We start from the raw sequence: 22,431 nt of genomic DNA, 5'->3' as shown, positions 1-22,431 counted from the left end.
ACTACAGAGAAGATGCCACAGAATTGGATATAAGAAGGTGAGGAATTATAAATGTAAGGTTGTAAGGTTCAAGTTACAGATAAGTGGAGCATTAACAGATAAGGATGGTGAGAGCTAATTTAAAAGATTAAAAATTTAGGATTAGACATTTAAATTTGAAATGCATCTTCATGTAAAAATATCCAGCAGGAGTTTGCAGATGTTTGACTAGGTTTGAAAGTAAAGTTAGTGCTGAAGTTTTCCTAGAACAAAGTTTTAGTCTAAGATTTCTTCGTGAAGTTCAATATTATAAATTAAATTACTATTCTAGAAAACAAGAAATTAGAGAATAGAAATTATCTCTGAGTGACACCGAGAAATGTACAGAGAACTACAAGAAAATAAGTGCAATTTAGGCCTGGGTGGTAGTGATCCAACAAAGTCTGTAGCTCCTTGGCTTACATAGATTAGTAACTAAACTTCAGATGGCAGCATATAGAAGATGTGGACCTACCTCCTAAAGTGACAGCATTGGCCAAAAGTGAACAGTCGATCAAGACAACATGATTTTACTGAGGACCATTGTTGGTGCCTAAAACAACACTTGGAAATATGGGATATACAAAAGTAATGCTTTTAAATTGTCTCTGATGTTGAGGATTTTGTTTAAAAACCTGGTTATCTGAAGGATTGTTGTTTAACTACATGTTTGCAATACATTCAACATTTGCTATGCTCTAAGAAAGAACTGGGTTTGATGAAGGCATAATTTGAGGATGGTGAAATACATCAAGCAGTATGTAATGAAAACCAAAAGAGAAACTAGAAACTCAATTACAAAGAAATGTGCAAAACTCTTATTAAGTTGGATTTCAAAATAGAGTATATCTAAAGTACAGACATATCTGGAGCAGGAGTAATAACTTCTTAAGACTTAAAGCACTGGGTCTAATGAATTTTTAAAAATCATCTTCCTGATATAGGAAAATAAAATAAAATGAAGGGATAAAGACCTAAATGTAAGACCAGCTACTATAAACTCCCTAGAGGAGGACACAAGCAGAACACTCTTTGTCAAAAATCACAGCAATATTTTTTGAATCCATTTCCTAGAGAAAGAGAAATAAAAGCAAATTTTCATAAATGAGGCCTAATAAAACTTAAAATCCTTTATACTTCAAAAGAAACCATAAACTAAACAAAAACCTATAGAATGGGAGAAAATATTTGCAAACAATACAACTGATGAGGGATTGATTTCCAAAATATACAAACAGCTCATATAGCTCAATATCAAAAAATCAAACAACCCAATCAAAATATAGGCAGAAGGTCTAAATAGACACGTCTCCAAAGAAGACATACAGATGTCCAATAGGCACTTGAAAAGATGCTCAACATCTCTGATTATTAGAGAAATGCAAATCTAAACCACAACAAGGTATCACCTCACATGGGTAAGAATAGCCATCATCAAAAAGCCTACAAATAATATCACATCCTTTTTATCCATTCATCTGTTGATGGACATTTTTATGTATATATTGTATATACATACAATAGACTACTACTCAGAGAGGGTTTGGAGAAAAGGGAACCCTCCTACATTGTTGGTAGGAATGCAAATTGCTGCAGCCAGTATGGAGAACAGTATAGAGATTCCTTTAGAAACTAAAAATAGGGAATTCCCACTGTGGCGCTGTGGATTAATGATCCAGCTCGTCTCCATGCTATTGCCAGTTCAATATCTGCCTAGAGCAGTGGGTTAAGGATCCAGTGTTGCCGCAGCTGTGGTAGAGGCTGCAGCTCAGATTCAATTCCTGGGCCAGGAACTTCCATAAGCCTCGGATATGGCCAAAAAAGAAAAAAAAAAAACCTAAAAACGAAAAATAGAGTTACCATATGATTCAGCAATTCCACTCCTGGAATCCAAAAAAAGAGAAAAACTCTAATTTTAATAGGTACAGGTACCTCCATGTTCATAGAGCACTATTTACAGTAGCCAAGACATGGAATCAAACGAAATGTCCATCAACAGATGAATGGATAAAAATATGCGATATATATACATACAATAGACTACTACTCAGCTATAAAAAAAGAATGAAATGATGACACTTGCAACATGGATGGACTTGGAGATTATCATACTAAGTGAAGTTAGAGAAAGACAAATATCATATGATTTCACTTATATGCGGAATCTAAAAAAAATTATACAAATGAACTTATGTACAAAACAGAAATAGACTCACAGACATAGAAAACAAACATATGGTTACCAAAGGGGAAAGGGAAGAGGGACAAATTAGGAGTTTGGGATTAAAAGACACACACTACTATATATAAAATAAACAGTACGGTCCCTCTGTATGGCACATGGAACTATACTCAATATCTTGTAATAACATATTGGGAAAGAATATTAAAATAATATATATATTTCTGAATTACATATATATATATATATGAATCACTTTGCTATATATCTGAAACTAACACAACATTCTAAATCTATTATTTCAATTAAAAAAACACTAGAAATAAAAGTAACTGAAACATTAAAGGGAAAAAACATGATCTCATTCCCTGTGATCTTGCATCCTCCTAAATATTAATGATGCCTTATATTAAATGTGACTTTTGAAGCCTTTAAAGATTTCCCAAAATAATACATTCAAAATTTTCTTTAGTGCTTCCTCCACATCTTTGTTCCGGAAGTTGTAGATCAGGGGATTAAAGAATGGTGTTGCCAAAGCATAGAACAAGGTCACAAACTTCTGCATCCCAGGATAGTCCCCAGAACCTGGGCTAACATACATCATCATGATTGAGCCGTAGAACAGAGACACCACAGCAAGGTGGGAGGCACAAGTAGAGAAAGCCTTATGCCTTCCTGAGCCTGAGGGCATCTGTAGCACCACACTTAGGATGGAGTAGTAAGTGCCAAGAATGTATAGGAAGGTGAGAAAGATGATGAGAGAGCTCATGATACCACAGATATGGGTAGTTCCAGATACTGGAGCACAGGACAATGCCAGCAAAGGTCCTAGATCACACAGGAAATGATCAATGGTATTTGGACCACAGAAAGGCACCTGAGATATTAGAATCAAAGGGGTCAGTAACCAGAGAAAGCCACCGGCCCAGCAGAAGACCACTAACCAAGCACACAGGCTATGGGTCATTATGATGGGATAATGCAAAGGTCTACATATGGCAAGAAATCGATCAAAAGACATCACTGACAGAAATAAGCATTCAGCAGCACCCATGGAGAAGAAGAAGTAGAATTGGAGCAGGCAGCCAGCATAGGAGATGCTCTTGGTCTGGGAAAGGACGTTAGCTAACATTTGGGGCACATCGGAACTGACATAGCAGATTTCCAGGAAGGAGAAGTTGGCCAGGAAGATGTACATGGGTGTGTGGAGTTTCCAGCTTGACCACACAGCACAGATGACAGATGTGTTCCCCATGATGATCAGGAGGTAGATGACGGAGAAGAGTACAAAGAGGAAGATCTGGATGTCTCTGCGACAGGGAAAGCCCAGAAGAATGAACTCACTCACAGACCCAGAGATATTAGACTCCAAGGTCCTCATCAGTCTGACCTGTGGAAGTGACCGACAGAACCAATGGAATATTTACACTGTTTTTCTTCTTCCTGGCAAAGGGAGATATGTTGATTTTCCACAATTTAGATTTGTGACATTACCATCTTCCCTTTGGAAAAGTGAGCTGGTCTTCCCTCTGTGTCTCCTTGCCTTCCTCATTTATTCGATAAACATTTATTTTGCACATATTATTGCCAGGCACTATTCTAGGAGATAGAGAAAGGCAGCGAATAAAAAAGCAGAGCCCCTGCACTTTTGGAGTTTAAATCAAATATCTTTTGTTGAAAGCAACCTCAAACAATACATCACAGACTAGGATCTCTATATAGAGAGAGTTTAAATTGGATTGGAAGAGAGCTAAAGGGATTTACCTTGGAGCCTCACTTGCACAGCAAGGAAGCTGGTTTTGCTTAGATTGTGTTTATATTTTGGAAGCTTTATGGAGAGCCAATATAGAATATGGACTGGATTTTAGCATTCCTCAACATATATTGTAGTGCTGCCACTCACATAGTAACAACGTGATAGGACAAATCACAACAGTAATTTTTGTTGTCATGTGAGCCATGACAATTATATTCAGTTGGAAAAAAAATAAGGAAAGGCTTCTGAGAGGGATGTGAACTTTGGCAAAAGACAGAATGTTCCGAGGGCAATGATGGAGGCAGAACATTATTAGCATGTAATAATAATGTGAAAAGATTTGAATGCAAGAAATTATGTTTAAAGTCCAAAAGAATGAAGTCTAGAATACTTGTAAAGAAATAGTAAGATATAAGGTACAGAGATGGGACCACATGGAGGAGGACTCACTGTCAGTGACTAGTTCGGGCTTAACTTGCTGTCAGTGGAAAACTTGAGCTGCTCTAACAGAAGAGTAAATGATCAAAGGTTTATGGAAGCTGCATTTGCAAGACAATTTTCTAGACAATTTCAAGGTAATTAATGAAATTAGCAGGAACCTATTAGAAAGCTACTTCAACAAACCAAGGGAAAGGTGTGAAAAGCCTGTCATAGGGTAATGTATAAGCAAAAACACACCAGGGATGGATTCAAGAGATGGGTAATGGGAGAAACCTAATCTCCTGGTCTTTAAAATCATCAGAGGTCTCCTTTTTGAACTTGGTGTCTGTTAGACTGCAGAGGTCTGTTTCATTGTTTGCTCCTTCAGATGAATGTGAGAAAAAGAATGTGTGTGTGTGTATATATATACACTTTGCTATACAGCAGAAATTGACAGACATTGTAAATCAACTATAACAAAAAAGCAAAGAAAACCTTTAAAAAATAAAATAAAATCAGCTGAGGCAATTAAATGCTGCTCAAGGAGCACAGAAGGAAGACACAGAAAAGAGAGCTCTTGCTTTCCATTTGCCACAGTGAAACTCTTTAGCTCTCTTCTGATTGTCCTCTCATCTGGGATGCCTCACAGGAAACAGCCACTCTCAGCACAACCATCGCATTCTGAAGGTCTTTCTGTTCCCACAGGTCAACATTGCCTTTGGGTATCTCTCAAATCCATTTGATTCCCCAGTCTTGAATATGCATTTTATATTTCATTAAATAAATTAGCTTCTACTTTCAAAGTTTTCTTCTCTCACGAGCCACACAAAATGGGTGTTGACTTGTTATGTTGTCCTCTGTGTGAAAGTGAACAGATAACAGAAAATAATCATCTAAATTAGTGCCCAAGTCTTCAAGAAAAAAAATTCCCATTTTCCTGTCTGCCAAGCATACAATTCTTTTGAATATGACCTGCAAAAGACAAAATGATGTGACAAAAAAAAAATTCCTTAATCCCATGTCTAACAAGGTTTTTCTAGTAGGAACAGTGTTGCAAAGGAAAATAATCAAGAAATTTTATACTCCTTTTTCATATCAATATATAAAGTAAAACAGACATAGAGATTGTGCCCATACACACTTATCTTAACCCCAGGAATTTAAGGTGTCAGCTCCTTGATGAAACACCTTTCAGCTCCTTTCTTCACAAAAATCCCTCTCGTGTTTTACTCAGAGAATAGAACATGACACAAATCTCTCCCTTCCTCATTACTTATACCTTCCAGACTCCAAAGCCCTTCTCTGGAGACCTCAACTCCAGGGGTGATGGTAGCAATTAACATGCATCATACAGTGTTGAGTACATGTCTTCAGTGATAATCATACTGAAGAAGAAAACTACATGTGTGCAACACTAATATGTATACTCACACACAAATACATGTACATACACATACGTATTCCAGTTAACACAGTATTGGTTCCTCCAGAGTTGCCTATCCTAACTTTAATAAATTACTTCTTAGCTAACATAGTTTTTGACATATGTACCATTACCTTCAAAATCTGTTAGACCCAGACTCCCATTCCTGCTGTCCAAATGGCAGCTTTAATTTCAAACACTAAATTGAAAATAAACTTATTCCACAGAGCTGTTTCTTTTATTTACAAACTCCTTATTTCTACATATAAATCAAACAAGATAGATGTTGGTCAACAAAGAAGTTAAGACACTAATTCTATGACAGAGACAAATCTGTTTCCTCTCTTTCAAGTCAAAGCTACATTTTTTCTAAGTCTTCCTTGCAGTTAGGTGTGTTCATGTGACTCAGTTCTAGCCTAGTCAGTAGAATGTACTTAAAACTGATGTGCAACACTTCAGGCCCTACCCATGCATGGTCCTTGATATGACCCAGGAAGCTGAGCTTTGAAGATGATAAAGCCAAAGACGGGGAAAAAAAAACCTAAGTCCCAGAATCATCACTTGTAGAAAAATCACCTGTTGATCAGGAATACTCATTTGGAATTTAAATGAGTATTAAAGAAACACAGTTCATGTTTTATCTACTAAAAAAGAAGATTGTTTGGAGAAAATTGTGACCAATTAAATCAAATAATTTATTTACTTATTTTGTTGCCACATGCAGGGCATGTGGAAGTTCCTGGGTCAGGGATCAAACCCATGCTAGAGCAGCGATTTGAGCCACTGCCATGACAATAGATCCTTAGCCCACTGTGCCACAAGGGAACGAACTCCCAACTAATTACATTTTGATAAATATATAAAGAAAAACATCTGTGGTTGTCTATATCATAATGTATATCTTTATGGGGGTAATTCCCTTTGATTTTCTAATTCTAAAGTAACAGGGAAAAATTAAGGAAACAATTTGAATGAAGGACAATGATGAGAAATAAAAATTTGGAGTCACAGAGTAAATGCATTTTAAATTTTGGTCAATGTGGTCACATTTCCCTCCAGAAAGTTTCCAGAATTTTCTTTATTACTATTACTTTCCTCTCTATTCTTAGCACCAAGGCTGTATACTGTGCTACTGGCTTAGTTATTCAAACTGGGCTTTATAAATAAATAAAGCAATACTATTTTATGCCTCCATTATGATGATATACATCAGTGTCAACTGAGAGAACATGAACATGACTTTAAGACTCTCTTTTCATCCAAGGTGACCCAATGGCTACCCTTCAAACCTATAATCTACATCCTCAAGAACACAAAGTTAATGAACACATACCAATTAAAGACCTGGAGAACTCTATTAACTACCCATGAGCCATTAGAACCAACCTAGCTCTCATGCTGTTTCAATATGCACACATGAAGGCTATGTGATGCTTTAGAACTCACTGGATCTAAACCAGGTCATTACCTTAGGACCCTCACACATCATGCAAATCATATCTGTTGGAGAATTTTTATATTCTACTTTCTAAAGATGGGCTCTATATTCTAGCACATGGCTTTTTTAACCTCTTTACACACTTGCAGTTTCCTCTGCCTCATAAGAACTCTATTACATTTAACACAGACTTTGTCATACACTCTATATGTAACATCAAAAAGCTTCCATGGAACTATGCTACAGAGGGCTCAAGGGAATATAGGAGAGTTTTTGTTGTTGTTATTTTTTCAAGATTGTCTTCAGATGCCAAAAGTGTTGTAATTGTTTTCAGATGCCAAAAGTGTTGTAGAAGCCTCAGGGATTATTCTATTGTTTGGATTCCACAGTGAATGAAAGACCCAGAATTTCTTTTTTCTTTTTTTGGCCATACCCACAGCATGCAGAAGTTCTTAGGCTAGGGATTGAACCGGTGCTGCAGCAGCAACCCAAGCCACAGCAGTGACAACACCAATCTTTTACCTGCTGAGCCACCAGGGAACTCCATTACCCAGAATTTCAATTTCAATTTAGCACTTTCTTTCTTTTCTGAACTTTTTATTTTTTTATTAATGTGTAGTTGATTTACAATGTTGTGCCAATTTCTGCTGTATAGCAAAGTGACAGGCTAGGGGTCAAATTGGAGCTGCAGCTGCAGGCCTATGCCACAGCCACAGCAACACTGAATCCATGCTGCATCTGCAACCTGTGCCACAGCTTGCAGATCCTTAACCCACTGAGAGAGGCCAGGGATTGAATCCACATCCTCATGGAGACAGTGTCAGGTTCTTAACCCACTGAGCCACTATGGGAACTCCCATTCTGTATTTATTTTTGATTAAATTATAGTTGATTTACAATGTTGTGCAAATTTCTGCTGTATAGCAAAGTGACCCAGTCCTACATATAGATACATTCCCTTTCTTATATTATCCTCCATTATGATCTGTCCAAGAGATTAGATACAGTTGTCTATGCCACACAGTAGGACCTTATTATTTATCTATTCTAAATTTAATGGTTTGCATCTACTAATCCCAAACTCTCAGTTCATCCCACTCCCTACCTCCATTCCCTTGACAACCACAAATCTGCCCTCAATGTCTATGAGTCTATTTCTGTTTTGCAGATAGGTTCATTTAAGCTATATTTTAGATTCCACATATAAGTGATATCATACAGTATTTGTCTTTGTCTTTCTGACTTATTTCACTTAGTATGATAATCTCTAGCTGTATCCATGTTGCTGTGAATGGCATTATTTTACTCTTTTTGTGGCTGAGTAGTATTGCATTGTATATATGTACCACATCTTAATCCATTCATCAGTCAATGGAAATTTAAGTTGTTTCCATGGCATGGCTATTGTGAATAGTGCTGCAGTGAACATTAAGGTTCATGTATCTTTTTGAATTATAGCTTTTGAATTATACTTATGCAATTTGGGCACTCTCAATTAGAAAAGACATATAATTTTAATTGAATACCTACCCAACATAAATATCAAGATATTAACTTTAAATTCTGACATTATTACTGTAAAAGAGATTTCCTGGCTGTATTTCCAAGGGGAATTGTGAAATGCCCAAAAGACTGAGATAATGAAATTAATTTGAGTTCATCATCTCCTTAAAGCTAATTGGACATTTAGTGAGAGAAGGAACTATATTATGGCCTTGAACAGTGCAGTACCTAGACTCAAAGATGCAAATTTTCTAAAATGCAAATCTTATCATGTCACTTTCTTGCTTTCCACCTTAAATATTTTCTTCTCACCTACAGGATCGAGTGCAAAGTCTTCAGTCTACTCCCTGAGGTGGGAAATCTGCATTGGAGGAAGAGGAGTGGCTGACTTCTTGAAACCACTCTGTGTCAATCAAAGAGCAAATCAAAGAGGTACCTTGGAGGGCAAAGCACTGTTAGAGTTGGGGAGTGGAGAAGTAGTAATGATTTGAAGAGAAATATCCCACCCTCTGCAGCTTTTATTACTGAGAAATAGCTATTACAGTAACTTCAGAGAGGGAAAGAAAATGCACACACAGACAAGACTACAGCTGCAGGGGCTGCTAGAAAAGAGTACAGCAGAAATGTTAATTGATAATAATCAAAATAAAAAACAATTGACCCTAGTAGTATGCTTTGAATTTTTGTTATTTTTGTGGTAAAATACAGATAACATAACATTTATGTTTAATAATTTTAAGTGTACAGTTCTGTGCCATTAAGCACATTCACGATGTTGAGAAATCATTGCCACCATCCATTTCCATAACTCTTTTCATCTTCCAAAATTGGAACTCTGTATTTATTAAACAATAATTCCCTATTTCTCCTTCCCCAGCCCCAGACAACTATCATCCTACTTTCTATCTCTATTAATTCGACTACTCTAGGAATCTTATAAAAGTGGAATCATATAGTATGTGAACAGCTGGTTCATCCACGTTTCAGCATGTTTCAGAACTTCCTTTCTTTATAAGGTTGAACAACATTACAGTATATGTATATATCATATTTTTTCATCCATTAATCCATTAATGAACATTTCAGTTGCTTTAATCTTTTGACTGTACTGTGCATTTTACAAACACTTTTACATGTGATTTCTCATTTGATTCACAAAAAAAAAACACCTAAAAATTGCCCTTTTTAAAAATTGGAATAACTTTTTATTTGCTGAAGTGGAGCCAAAAGACAGCCCTCATCAATTTTTATCCAACAAATCACTGTTTTCCCTTTCATAAGACAAGGAAATATGAGGGAGTGCAAAAATTCTCTTTTTGATGTGCATTTATATAGACCTCTTTCAAAACTCAAATATTTTAAAAAAAAATAGGCACTTTCTTCCTTACACAAAAATAATAGGGTTATAATTTAAAAGATCAGAACCACAAAACTCTGAGAAGAAAACATAGGCAGAACACTCTTTGACATAAATCACAGCAGTATATTTTTGGGTCTGTCTCCTAAGGCAAAAGAAATGAAAGTAAAAGTAAATAAATGAGACCTTAAAAACTACTGCAGAGCAAATGAAATCATCAACAAAAGTAAAACACAACATACTGAATGGAAGAAATACCTGCAAATGGTATGACCAATACGGGGTTAAAAATCCAAATACTTGTAAATAGTTCATACAACTCAATATCAAGAACAAACAAACAATCTAATTAAAAAATAAGCAGAATGGAGTTCCTATTGTGGCTCAGCAGGTTAAAAATCTGAGATAGCATCCGTGATGTGAGCTCGATTCCTGGCCTCGATCAATTGGTTGAGGATTTGTTGTTGCTGTGGCTATGGTATAAGCCTGCAGCTGCAGCTCCAATGTGACCCTCAGCCTGGGAACTTCCATATGCCACAGGTACAGGTGATCCTGAAAAGAAAAAAAAAATGAGCAAAAGACCTGAATAGACATTTTTTCAAAGAAGATGTACAGATGGCCAACAGGCATATGAAAAGATGCTCAATATCACTAATCATCAGAGAATTGCAAATCAAAACCATAATGAAATATCACCTCATACTTGTGAAGATATCTTCAAAAAGTCTACAAATAACAACTGATGGCAAAGATATGGAGAAAAGAGAATGTAAACTGGTACAGCCACGTTGGAAACACTATGGAAGTTCCTCAAAAAACTAAAAATAGAACTACCACACAATTCAGCAATTCCAATACTTGGTACGTATCTGATGAAAATGAAAAATGTTAATTAGAAAAGATAAATGCACCTGAATGTTCACAGCAGTCAATATATGGAATGTTCAATAGCCAAGATATGGAGGCAATCTACATGCCCATCAACAGATGAGTGGATGAAGAAGTGATATATATATAATGGAATATTACTCAGCCATTAAAAAGAATGAAATTCTGAAGTTCCTTTGTGGCACAGTAAGTTAAGGAGCAAGCAGTGTTGCTGCTGTGGCTCTGGTCGCTGCTGTGCCACAGGTTCAATCTCTTATGCCATAGGCACTGCCAAAAAAAAAAGAAGAACAAAATTCTGCCATTTGCAACAGAATGGATGGACCTAGAGGGTATTATCCTTATTGAAATAAGTCAAACAGAGAAAGGCAAATTCTGTTTGTTTATTTTTTATGGCCACACCAGCAGCATATGGAAGTTTCCTGGCCAGGACTGAATCTGAGCTGCAGCTGTGACCTGCACCACAGCTATGGCAACACCAGATCCTTTAACCCACTGTGCCAGGTCAGGGATTGAACCCACACCTCTGCAGGGTCCTGAGCCACTGCAGTCAGATTTTTAATCCACCACACCATAGTGGTAACAGCCTGTTTATTTTATTTCTTAGATTCCACATATAAGTGATAACAAAACAGAAACAGACTCACAGAGACAGAATAAACTAGTGGTTACCAGTGAGGAGAGAGAAGGAAGAAGAGAAGAACAAGATAGAGGTAGAGGATTAAGAGGTACAAATTACCTCTATGTATAAAATGAATAGCCCATAAGGACATATTGCACAGCATAGGGAAATATAGACATTATTTCATAACAACTTTAAATGGAGGATTATTATCTATAAAAATATTGAATCATTATGATGTACACCTAAAACTAACATAAAGCTGTAAATCAATTGTACTTCAATAGTAAAAAAAATAAAATATTTTTAAAGTCTAAGGAAAAAACTGCTCAAACTGATACTTGGGAACAAATAACTAATGTTAATAAATTTTGGTATAATTTTATTGATAATTTATTATATAATATTATAATATTGAGTGCCAGGTACTATTTCAAATGCTTCCACATATTAACTCAATTCAAAAAACTCTATGATAAAGATATGATTTAACTGGGTCTTCTCCATTTAAAATTAAGAAAACAGATAAATAACAATTTGAGTAACTAGTCAGTAAGTAACAGAAACAAGCTTGAAAATAACAATTTGAGTAACTAGTCACTCAGTAAGTAACAAACAAGCTTGAAAATAACAATTTGAGTAACTAGTCACTCCAGAAACAAGCTTTGAATTTAAGAAATTCTCCTCTGGAAATATTTATTTTAGATCAAGTATCTTTTATTACTTTTAAGTATAATTTTTCTTGATTCTTTACAATAGTCCTCCTTTAGCTCACCAAAGTGTCTCCCATTCAGGAACTAGGAGTTCCCACTGGGGCACAACAGGATCAGTGGTGCCTCTAGAGTGCTGGGATGTAGGTTTGATGCCCCACTGGCACTAAGGATCGGGTTGCCACAGCTGCGGCTTGAATCTGATCCCTGGCCCAGGACTCCATATGCTGCAGGGCAGCCAAAAATAAAAAAAAAAAAGAAGGAAAAAACAAACAAATGAAAACATTCAGGAATTACATTTATATTCTACACATAACTTTCCTCAGGGCAACCTTCATCTCTTTATTCCTAAGGCTGTAGATCAGAGGATTTAAAAGTGGAGTTGCAATTGAGTACAACATGGTCAAGAACTTCTGCATCCCAGGATGACTGGTTGCCCCCAGGGTTAAATATATCACTGTGACTGAACCGTAAAATAGAAACACCACTATCAGGTGGGAGGCACATGTAGAGAAGGCTTTTTTCCTGCCTGAACCTTTGGGAACCTGGACCACAGCTCAAAGCACCATAGTGTACGACACAAGGATATAGAACAAAGTGATGAATATTATCACAGCACTGAAAGTGCTACAAGTCAGAGCTGTCTTGGGGACAGGGACACCTGATATGGCCAGCATTGCCCCAAGATCACAGAGATAGTGATCAATGATATTTGGACCACAAAATGGAACTTGGGAGATAAGGGCAGCAGGTGTAACTAACCAGAGGAATCCACCCACCCAGTAAGCACACACAAGGGTTCCGTGGACTTTCCTGGTCATGATGGTGGGATAGTGCAATGGACAGCAGATGGCAACATACCTGTCAAATGCCATCAGGGCCAGGAAGAAAAGTTCTGTGGCACAAAGAGAGGAAGATGTAGAACTGCAAGATGCAGCCATTATAGGAGATGGCCTTGGTCTTGGATAGGAAGTTGAATAACATGTTGGGCACATTGGAACTGATGTAGCAGATCTCCAGGAAAGAGAGGTTGGCCAATAAGGTATACATGGGGGTGTGGAGTTGCTGGTCCCACCACACAGCACAGATAATAGCACTGTTGCCCAACAACGCCAAGATGTAGATGGTGGAGAATAAAACAAAAAGAATTTCCACTTCTTGACTACACAGGAAACCCAGGAGGATGAATTCATGAATGGTAGTAGCAGTGACATTCTTGTTCTGCAAAACATGCATTTCTCCCTAACATCTGATATGCACAGACATAATCAGAAGTACATATTAAGTGTCCTATTTTATTCAGGTTTCCATACCTCAATTTCTCATTGGAAGTAAGTAGTATTATAGGTGGAGAATAAAATGGAATATTAATATTTAGTCACTACAAATATTTTTCTTAAAATAGCACTGATGGAAGACAAACAGAAAAGCATCATTGATAATATTACTTTAATTATTACTCCATTATTTCTTCTAGAGCTTTTTCTTCCAATTTTTGCCTATAAGAAAAAGAGATAGAAATGGAGCATTATACACTTCAATTGGCCAGTTTTATTTAATTCGAGTACATCTAACAAGCTTTAGGAAAGCAACCACACCCTTTAGCCAGACTTGAATTATTTCATTGCCTACACTATCTTTTGCATCATCATCACAAGGTCCATAAATTCTCCCTATTTAATTACATTACTATAGACTCTTGGTAGGTCACAATAATAATGCACACCTCTAAATATATACACTAAATTCTTTATTAGTTTCCATTAAAAACTTACATCCCCAGGTGATTCTGATGTGAAAAAGACAACATCTGGCTTTTGAGAATTATTATACTATATGGGTGCCAGAGAACTTTGAACCCAGAGGTTCTTTCAGAAGCTTTGGATTGATAGCAATGAAAGTAAAATATGGAGGTTACACTACTAAGTGAGAAAAACAAATATATAAAATGAAAGAGAGCTTATAAATAAGTGGAAGCTAATTCAGCAATTCCCAGTCAAAATTAAGGAAGTAGCATGTGCTTTAAAATGTTTAAATTAAATTGTTTTAATTTAATTCAAATTATCCTCTGTGGAGTCCCCTTCATTCACAGTTACTATAGCCTTTCAATCCCATTTGCAAAATTTGCCAGTTTGCTGTTTTTAAAAATTATATCAAACACTGCATTCTTAAATAGTCACTTTCACTTTCCACTTAGAAAAAAATAAGATGTCAAGTCCTGGGTTTTCCTTTGGTTTTGTTTTTTTGGGTTTATTTTTTTACTAAACTCTCCACATTTAAAATGAAAATCAAGGGGAAATAGTATAAACTACCAAGGAGAGAAAAATGAATGCTTGAAAGCCTATTTATTAGAACAAAATATTAGCTGATCTCCCCCCCAAAAAAAGTATTTGTTTGAACCTAGAGGGAGCATATTCAGCTTCCATACACATTCTTATCTCTGTGTATTTGCTCTCATGGATGATATGAGCTCAGTACACTCCCACAGTGCTACCTTATAATTGAAAGTGTTCCAAAGTTGCATCATATACAACTCATAATGAATCTCTCAATAAAAACTTACAGTTGAATTCCTAATTAGCCCAGAAAAGCCTAATTTGATCATTGAAATTACCTTATTTATTCCTTATCTTTTGAATTAAGCTCCTTTTGATTTTATTCTACACAATCTTCCTCTTTCTCTGGTCCCCAATCTGTTAGCTTCTATTCTTCTTTTCCTATACCTTCCACACAGCATTTCAGCCACAGATTTGTTAGACTTTGTGGGCTTTCTGAAATTAACCACTACTAGGAAACTTCTTTTTGTGGAAAAAATTCCATTTCAGTTAAAACTGACATGTCCAGACTCTCTCCCCTTCTGCTGTGCATAAGTTAAAGCTGAGGGAGTAGAACTGAAGTTGAGTCCCTTCGGTTTGGATTGATAAAACTTTCTTTCCCAGAGAATTACTTCAAATAAGCTGTTGAAATGCCAGATTTTAGAAATATTTGATAGTTGCCCATGTCACAGAGTAGTAAATGGTAGAGTCAAGGCTTGAACCCCATTTGCATGATTCCACAATCAATCTAACCTAAGTAGACTGCTATCTAAAAAAGTATAGAGAAGGCTTGATCAAATAATAGTAATCAGGAGGTCTGTCCCCTCCTCTGCCTTCTATAGGATACTACTGTTATTCCCTCCTGTTTCCCTTCCCTTTCCTAGCCTAGAATGAAGAGTAACATGGAATACCCTGCTCTCCTCCCACCCCCATCTGAGCATCTTTTTCAGCATCTCCCTGGATGAACACTTTAAGTAAAGGTGACAATAAACAGGACATGGCTCTACATAATACAAGACCCTGATTACTGTGGTGATTATGGCCCAGATGTGATTTCAAGTAAAAACAGCAAGGTGATTTAAAGAGGGTGGGAAGCAATTTGCAGTGAGTTTGGAGGGGAACTATGAAACAGAAAGTTACCATGTTGAAGCTCTGTTATAGGAAGGATAATTATATGGTCAGGGGAGATCTTAAATTACAAGACCTTCCCAGGGGGGACTGAGTTTTTCATAATGCAAATGACTAAAACTGGCTTAGGAATTTTTAAGAGACAGTAAAACCTGAAGTTTGAGACATTTCCATGATGGATTTCCTAATGTCAGGATTATTTCCAAGAGTAATACTCATTCTCATGGTAATTTTACCAAAGAAGAAACTCCTAGGGCTTGTCCCCATCTAACTGCCTTGCACAGATGACATACCATGCAATGAAATTTTCAATTAAGTGACTTCCTCAAGATTCATTCATCTGGTATATATAAATATTTTATCCAATTATTATGTAGAAGAGAAAATGGAGATTCATTCACACTCACTCTGATGAGATATGCCCAAGCCCCAGTGGAACCCAAGGGTCCTGTCTGCAGAAGAAAACATACATTTCTAGCATTCAACTACTTCTGGCTCTAAAAGTGCTGTTATTCAAGGAAAATATATCTCCTTTGTCTCTTCTCCTTTCAGGGTGTTTGCTTTCTCCTGAGGATTCACATAAAAGGAACACTGGGAGATGTCCTGATTGCCCTCTAGGGTGCACAATTTTTTTAGTGAATCTTGAGGAGGCAACTTAGATGCACAGTCTCTGGCTTCCTAGAAGTATATTATGTCTGTGACAATCTCAGATTGCTGAGGGATATTATGATCCTAAAAAGCTTCACTCTATCCATGATGAAGCTTTTCTGAGAATAGGTAAAATTTTGGTCAGACCAATTTCCCTCTCCAAATCACAAACTTGAAAGTAACTGGCTTTTAACTGTTATCATAATAGATGTTATAAAGACATAAACAATGGAAATGGGCCACATATTCCATAACCAGTGCCTCTCCTTCTTTCTTTTTTCTGATTATCAAGTTATTTTAAGGCAAAAAAAATATAATGGTTCCCTGACTCTGTCATTATTTGAGGCTTTAGAGTAAGGGTCAATGTGTAAGATACTGATGACAGAAACTGAAGAAGACACAACTAAATGAAAAAAATATTCCATGTTCATGGATCGGAAGAGATAATACTGTTAAAATGTTCATACACAACCAAAGCAATCTACAGACTAAATGAAATCCCTATCAAAATTCCAACATTTTTCAAAGAAATAGAAAAAACAATCCTAAAACATGTATAGAACCACAGAAGATTCCAAAGCAACCTTAAAAAAGAAGAACAAAACTGGAGGCAACAACCTTCGTCGTTTGAAACTATGTTAAAAATTATTATAATCAAAACAGTATGGCATTTCCATAAAAGCAGATACTTAGACCAATGAAACAGAATGGACAGCCCATAAATAAACCCATACAATTAACTAATATTTGACAAGGGAGCCAAGAATACTCAGTAGATAGAAGACAATCTCTTCAATAAATAATGAAGAGAAAACTGGATAGTCACATATAAAATAATGAAACCAGACCCCTATCTTACACTAGTCACAAAAATTAACTCAAAATGGATTACACAGATGGCCCACAAGCATGTGCTCAACATCCCTGATTATTACGGAAATGCAAATCAAAACTACCATGAGATATCACCTCACACCAGTCAGAATGGCCATCATTAATAGGTCCACAAACAACAAGTGCTAGAGGGATTGTGGAGAAAAGGGAACCCTCCTGCACTGTTGGTGGAAATGTAATCTGGTACAGCCACTATGGAGAACAGTATGGAGATACCTTAGAAATCTATACATAGAACTACCATAGGACCCAGCAGTCCCACTCTTGGGCATATACCCAGACAAAACTTTCCTTAAAAAAGACACATGCACCCGCATGTTCGCTGCAGCACTCTTCACAATAGCCAAGACATGGAAACAACCCAAATGTCCATCAACAGACAATTGGATTAGAAAGATGTGGTATATATACACAATGGAATACTACCCATCCATAAAAAGGAATGACGTAATGCCATCTGCAGCAACATGGATGGAACTAGAGACTCTCATACAGAGTGAAATAAGTCAGAAAGAGAAAGACAAATATTATATGATATCACTTATAACTGGAATCTAATATAGAGCACAAATGAATCTTTCCGCAGAAAAGAAAATCATGGATTTGGATAATAGACTTGTGGCTGCCCGGAGGGAGAGGGAGGGAGTGGGAGGGATCAGAAGCTTGGGGTTAATGGATGCAAACTATTGCTCTTGGAATGGATTTACAATTAGATCCTGCTGTGTAGGTAGCATTGAGAACTATGTCTAGATACTTACACTGCAACACGACAATGGGAGGAAAAATTATGTATACATGTATGTGTAACTTGGTCCCCATGCTATACACTGGAAAAAAATAAATTAAAAAAAATGTATTGAAGACTAAAATGTAAGCCCTGAAACCATTCCTAGAAGAAAACACAGGGAGAAAGCTCCTTAATATAGATCTTGGTGATGACTTTTTGGCTATTACACCTAAAGCACAAGTAACAAAATTAAAAATAAACAAGTGGTATAATATCAAACTTTAAAGCTTCTGCAGAGCAAAAGAAACAAATCAGCAAAATGAAAAGACAATGAATGAAATGGGAAAAAAAATTGCAAACTATGTATCTGATAAGAGATTAATACAAAATGTATAAAACATTGTTGGTAGGACTGAAAACTGGCACAGCCATTATGGAAAACAGCATGGAGTTTCCTCAAAATATTAAAAATTGAACTACCATATAGTCTAGCAATTCCACTTCTGGGTGTATATCTGAAGGAAATAAAAATGCTATGTCAAAGATATATCTACACCTCCATGTTCAGAACAGCATTATTTACAATGGCAAAGACATGGAAACAACCTAAGTGTCCATCAACAGATTAATGGATAAAGAAAATATTATATACACATACACACACTCATACACACACACACACACACATACACACACAATGGAGTACTACTCAGCCATGAAAAGGAGAAAACCCTGCCACTTGCAGCAACATGGATGGACCTTGAGAACATTGTGCTAAGTGAACTAACTTGAGAAAGAAAAATACTGCATATTCTCACTTACATGTGGAACCTAAAAAAAAAATTCTTAAACCAAAATCACAGATCAGGTTTGTGGTCGTGGACAGGTAGTTGGGGAAAGGGGAATTAGATGAAGGTGGTCAAAAGGTACAAACTTTCAGTTATAAGACAGAAGAGTACTACAGATGTATGTACAACATGATAGTCAAAGTTAACACTACTGTACAGTATATAAAAGCTATTGAGAGTAAATCCTAAGAGATCACATCACAAGAAAAATTTTTTCTTATTCTTTTTTTTGAATTTATGTGAGATGATGGACGTTACCTAAACTTATCTTGGTAATCATTTCACAATATATGTAAGTCAAATCATTGTGCTGTACACCTTAAAGTTATACAGTGCTGTATGCAAATTATATCAATGAAATTGGAAAAAACAGACTTAATTAGCAGTCCAATAAATGCAATATAAAATGCAATATGAATGCTTTTATTCTATCAATATAATTTTTAAAAATACCATCCATATGCTTGTAAGAATAGTATAATATGGCATCATCACTAACACATATTTTGAGAATATATTTTAGAAAGCAATTTGGCAATACCTATTGAGAACATTAAATTTTGTATACATATATATTTTTGATATTTAAATTTTGTTTCAAGTAATCTATTCTAGGTAAATGGTATAAAATTTTTAAAAAGCTAAACCCAATTATTCTTACTGCATTGTTTTAAGATCAGAAAATTTTAAACAGCCTAAATACACTAGGGAAATGCCATAAAAACACTCACTATCACACAACTTTAATAATATTTAAGAGAGTTAGTTATATGAAAATGCAGGCTATAAATAGAAGCAAAATACTATATTATAAATGCTACATAACCTCATATGTGTAAAGAAAAATTGTTAGACAAAAAAGACCAGAGGAAATATACTGTTTTACTTGAATTTATATCTGTTTAAAAAAATCAGTAATTTTTTGAGCTCCCTTAACTTTTCTAAATCTTCCAAATTTTTGTTTAAATACATACTACTTTGATAATCAGAATTTTAAAAATTGCAACAGTGATACCTGGTACATAGGGTGTTGCAAGGATTAAATTAAATGACTTACACACAAGAATTTGCCACAGTATCTGGTATAAGATATCAATAGGTAGTGTTTTTCTTCCAGGCCAGGTAAAAATGCAGGGTAAATGGTTTAGTATTTAAGAACTCAGGCTCTGCTCCCAGAGAAAAAGGAATTCACATATTGACATTCCCATTTGTTAGATACTACAAATTAATTTATCTAAGCTTCAATAACTTCTCCTAAAAGTAAAAATAGTAATATCTAACATTTTTGGATTATTTGGGGAATTAAATGAGCTTGTTCATGAAAGTTACTCATCTTACTGCCTGACATATAATAAGCTTTCAGTAAATATTAACTCTAATATTTGTACAGCAAAGTAAAAGGCATGAGACTTTTGAACCCAGATAATGAATTTAAAAATTAGTAAACAAAATAGATGTCCCTTTAACCAGAGAAAGAGCCTCAAATGCAAAGCATCAACTGATAGAGTAGAATCTTTGGTCCAGTATGAGAAAAGGAGTATCAGACGTTTGAGGTAAACTCATTAAAGGATGGATCCTTGGGGTAATGTCCATCCATCTAAGGGAATCTTAGCAAAGAGTTCCTTTAGGGACTCCAGTTTTGGCCCAGCAATAGTTTCACTGGGGACAAGTGCAGAATCTAAACTTTCATTTTTATCACTACCAGAGAGGGGGAAAAAATCACATCTTTTTCAACTTTCAAAAAACAAAAAACAAAACAAAACAAACAACAAAAAAAACATGCCCCCAAATGCATTGAAAGTGAAAGCACAAGGGACAGAACTCTGAGATCCGAGGGAAATGAAGACCAGAGGAAAGGCTTATCTGAGACACTGTTTCCTCTTCCCCATCAGTGCCTGAATCAACTCCTTCAATGAAGGGCATATACCAATATTTCATGAATGTGGGACAGGGAAAATATGTGTTATATTTTGAAGGTGGAAATGTGAGTTTGAGAAAGTATCTTTCTACCTTTCTAGTTGAAAAACAAACCATTATTTTCAAATTTTTTCAACTGGAAATGCAAAAGGAAAAAGATAGGTAAGTATATTACCTTCATTTAATCCTTTCTAATGTTACCATGGTTTTGTGACTTTTATTCTAAACTACAGCATTTTCCTTAAAATAAAATTGACTGAAGAAAATTAAAATCCAAAATATCATTTTTCTTTTAGTTTCCTTTAAGGAAGAAAAGCAGACTGAGCATAAGCCAATACTCATTCCAGTGCGAAAGGAGGAACAATACAAATCCTCTCTAGAAGCTGACGGTTATCATTTCTCATAACGCTGCATTTGATTTTTTTAAACTTAACTTCTAATCCCCGCCCTAGGTTTATGAAATGGCATCAGTCACCGAAAGTAAAATACAGGCTACAGGATGTCCTGCTGGGAATTTTTCCTTTCTCCTCAACCCTAGCACAGAAGTTGACCTCACTGACTCTAAATTCAAGTAACAAGAAGAAATGATATCCTGCATGGTAAGTCAAACATAACACAAATAATGGTCTAGCACCTTGTAACATTCCCGGAATAATAAAAATTGTTTAGGGAAGATAGAAAATCCAGAAGAGTAAGTGCCTTCAAAAACAACATTTTTAATAATTATTTTTTCAGGTTATAAAAATATGTTACTCATAGACATTTTAAGAAACATAAACATATATAAAGAAGAAAATTATAGAACCTATCATCTGACCTTGAAAAATTTACCACTATTAATTTTTATTTTTTTCCAGAAATTTTTCTATTCCTCAGTATTAGTTAACTTATCTACAGAAATGCATCTTGCTACACAACTTCTATAAAGTATAAAGAACTTCATAAACTTTTGCTACTCAAAGAATCGGCATTACCCTATTGCTTATTAGAAATTTAGAATCCCAAGCCCAAGCAATCCTTTTAAGTCAGAGTCTATATTTTAACATGATCTCTGGAAATGTTTATGCACTGTATGAATTTTTTCTATGCCTCTAATTTTTATGTAATGAGTATAAATGCTTTAAAAGTGCTGGGTATTTCTAAACTGCCTGCCAGAAAAAAAAAAAAAATTACAAGTTAGTATTCCCTCTAACAGTTTTACTGAATGACATTTCACTGCACATTCACCAACCCTGGTATGATGATTATTCATCTTTGCTAGTCTGAAAAACAAAATTGTGTCATTCATATTCAAATTAACAACCTTCATCTAGAAATGTGGAATTATGGGTTTAATTCCCCAATTTACACTGAAACTTCATAGTCACTTCTTAAAATGCCTTTTAGGAGTTCCTGTTGTGGCTCAGTGGGTTAAGAATTGACATAGTGTCCATGAGGATGTAGGTTCGATCCCTGGCATGACCGGGTATTGCCACAAGCTGTGGTGTAAGTTGCAGAAACAGCTTGGATCCCATGTTGCTGTTGCTATGGCTGTGGCATAGGACAGCAGCTGCAGTGCTGATCTGACCCTGAGCCTGGGAATTTCCATATACAGCAGGTGCAGCTATTTAAAAAAATAAATAAATAAAAAATAAAAATTT

General features: G+C 35.7%; 2 protein-coding genes and 1 pseudogene across 6 annotated transcripts in view; all 3 read right to left on the bottom strand.

Annotated features, from left to right (window-relative positions):
- LOC100155381 (olfactory receptor 4S2-like) overlaps positions 1-22,431 on the bottom strand; it is a 348,453-nt gene that overhangs the window by 167,174 nt on the left and 158,848 nt on the right. The window lies entirely within an intron of this gene.
- On the bottom strand, positions 2,590-3,581 carry LOC100524156 (olfactory receptor 11H12-like). Its single transcript, XM_003128787.3, has one exon. It carries the CDS (start codon positions 3,579-3,581, stop codon positions 2,610-2,612), a length of 972 nt encoding a protein of 323 aa, XP_003128835.1. The 3' UTR covers positions 2,590-2,609.
- On the bottom strand, positions 12,531-15,368 carry LOC110261717 (olfactory receptor 11H6-like; annotated as a pseudogene). The gene has a single exon (XR_014810902.1). The product of XR_014810902.1 is annotated as an olfactory receptor 11H6-like (transcript).

This window comes from Sus scrofa, chromosome 7 (assembly GCF_054392235.1).
Source record: "Sus scrofa isolate SSC_HxYL_T2T_F1_AM1 chromosome 7, Sscrofa_HxYL_maternal_Yorkshire_Landrace_v2.0, whole genome shotgun sequence".
NCBI lineage: Eukaryota > Metazoa > Chordata > Mammalia > Artiodactyla > Suidae > Sus > Sus scrofa.
The sequence above is the reverse complement of the archived record's forward strand: the minus strand, read 5'-3'. Positions and strand labels throughout refer to the sequence as shown.

Coding starts and splice junctions, on each gene's coding strand:
- LOC100524156 (XM_003128787.3), bottom strand. CDS start 3,581: ATGAGGACCTTGGAGTCTAATATCTCTGGGTCTGTGAGTGAGTTCATT.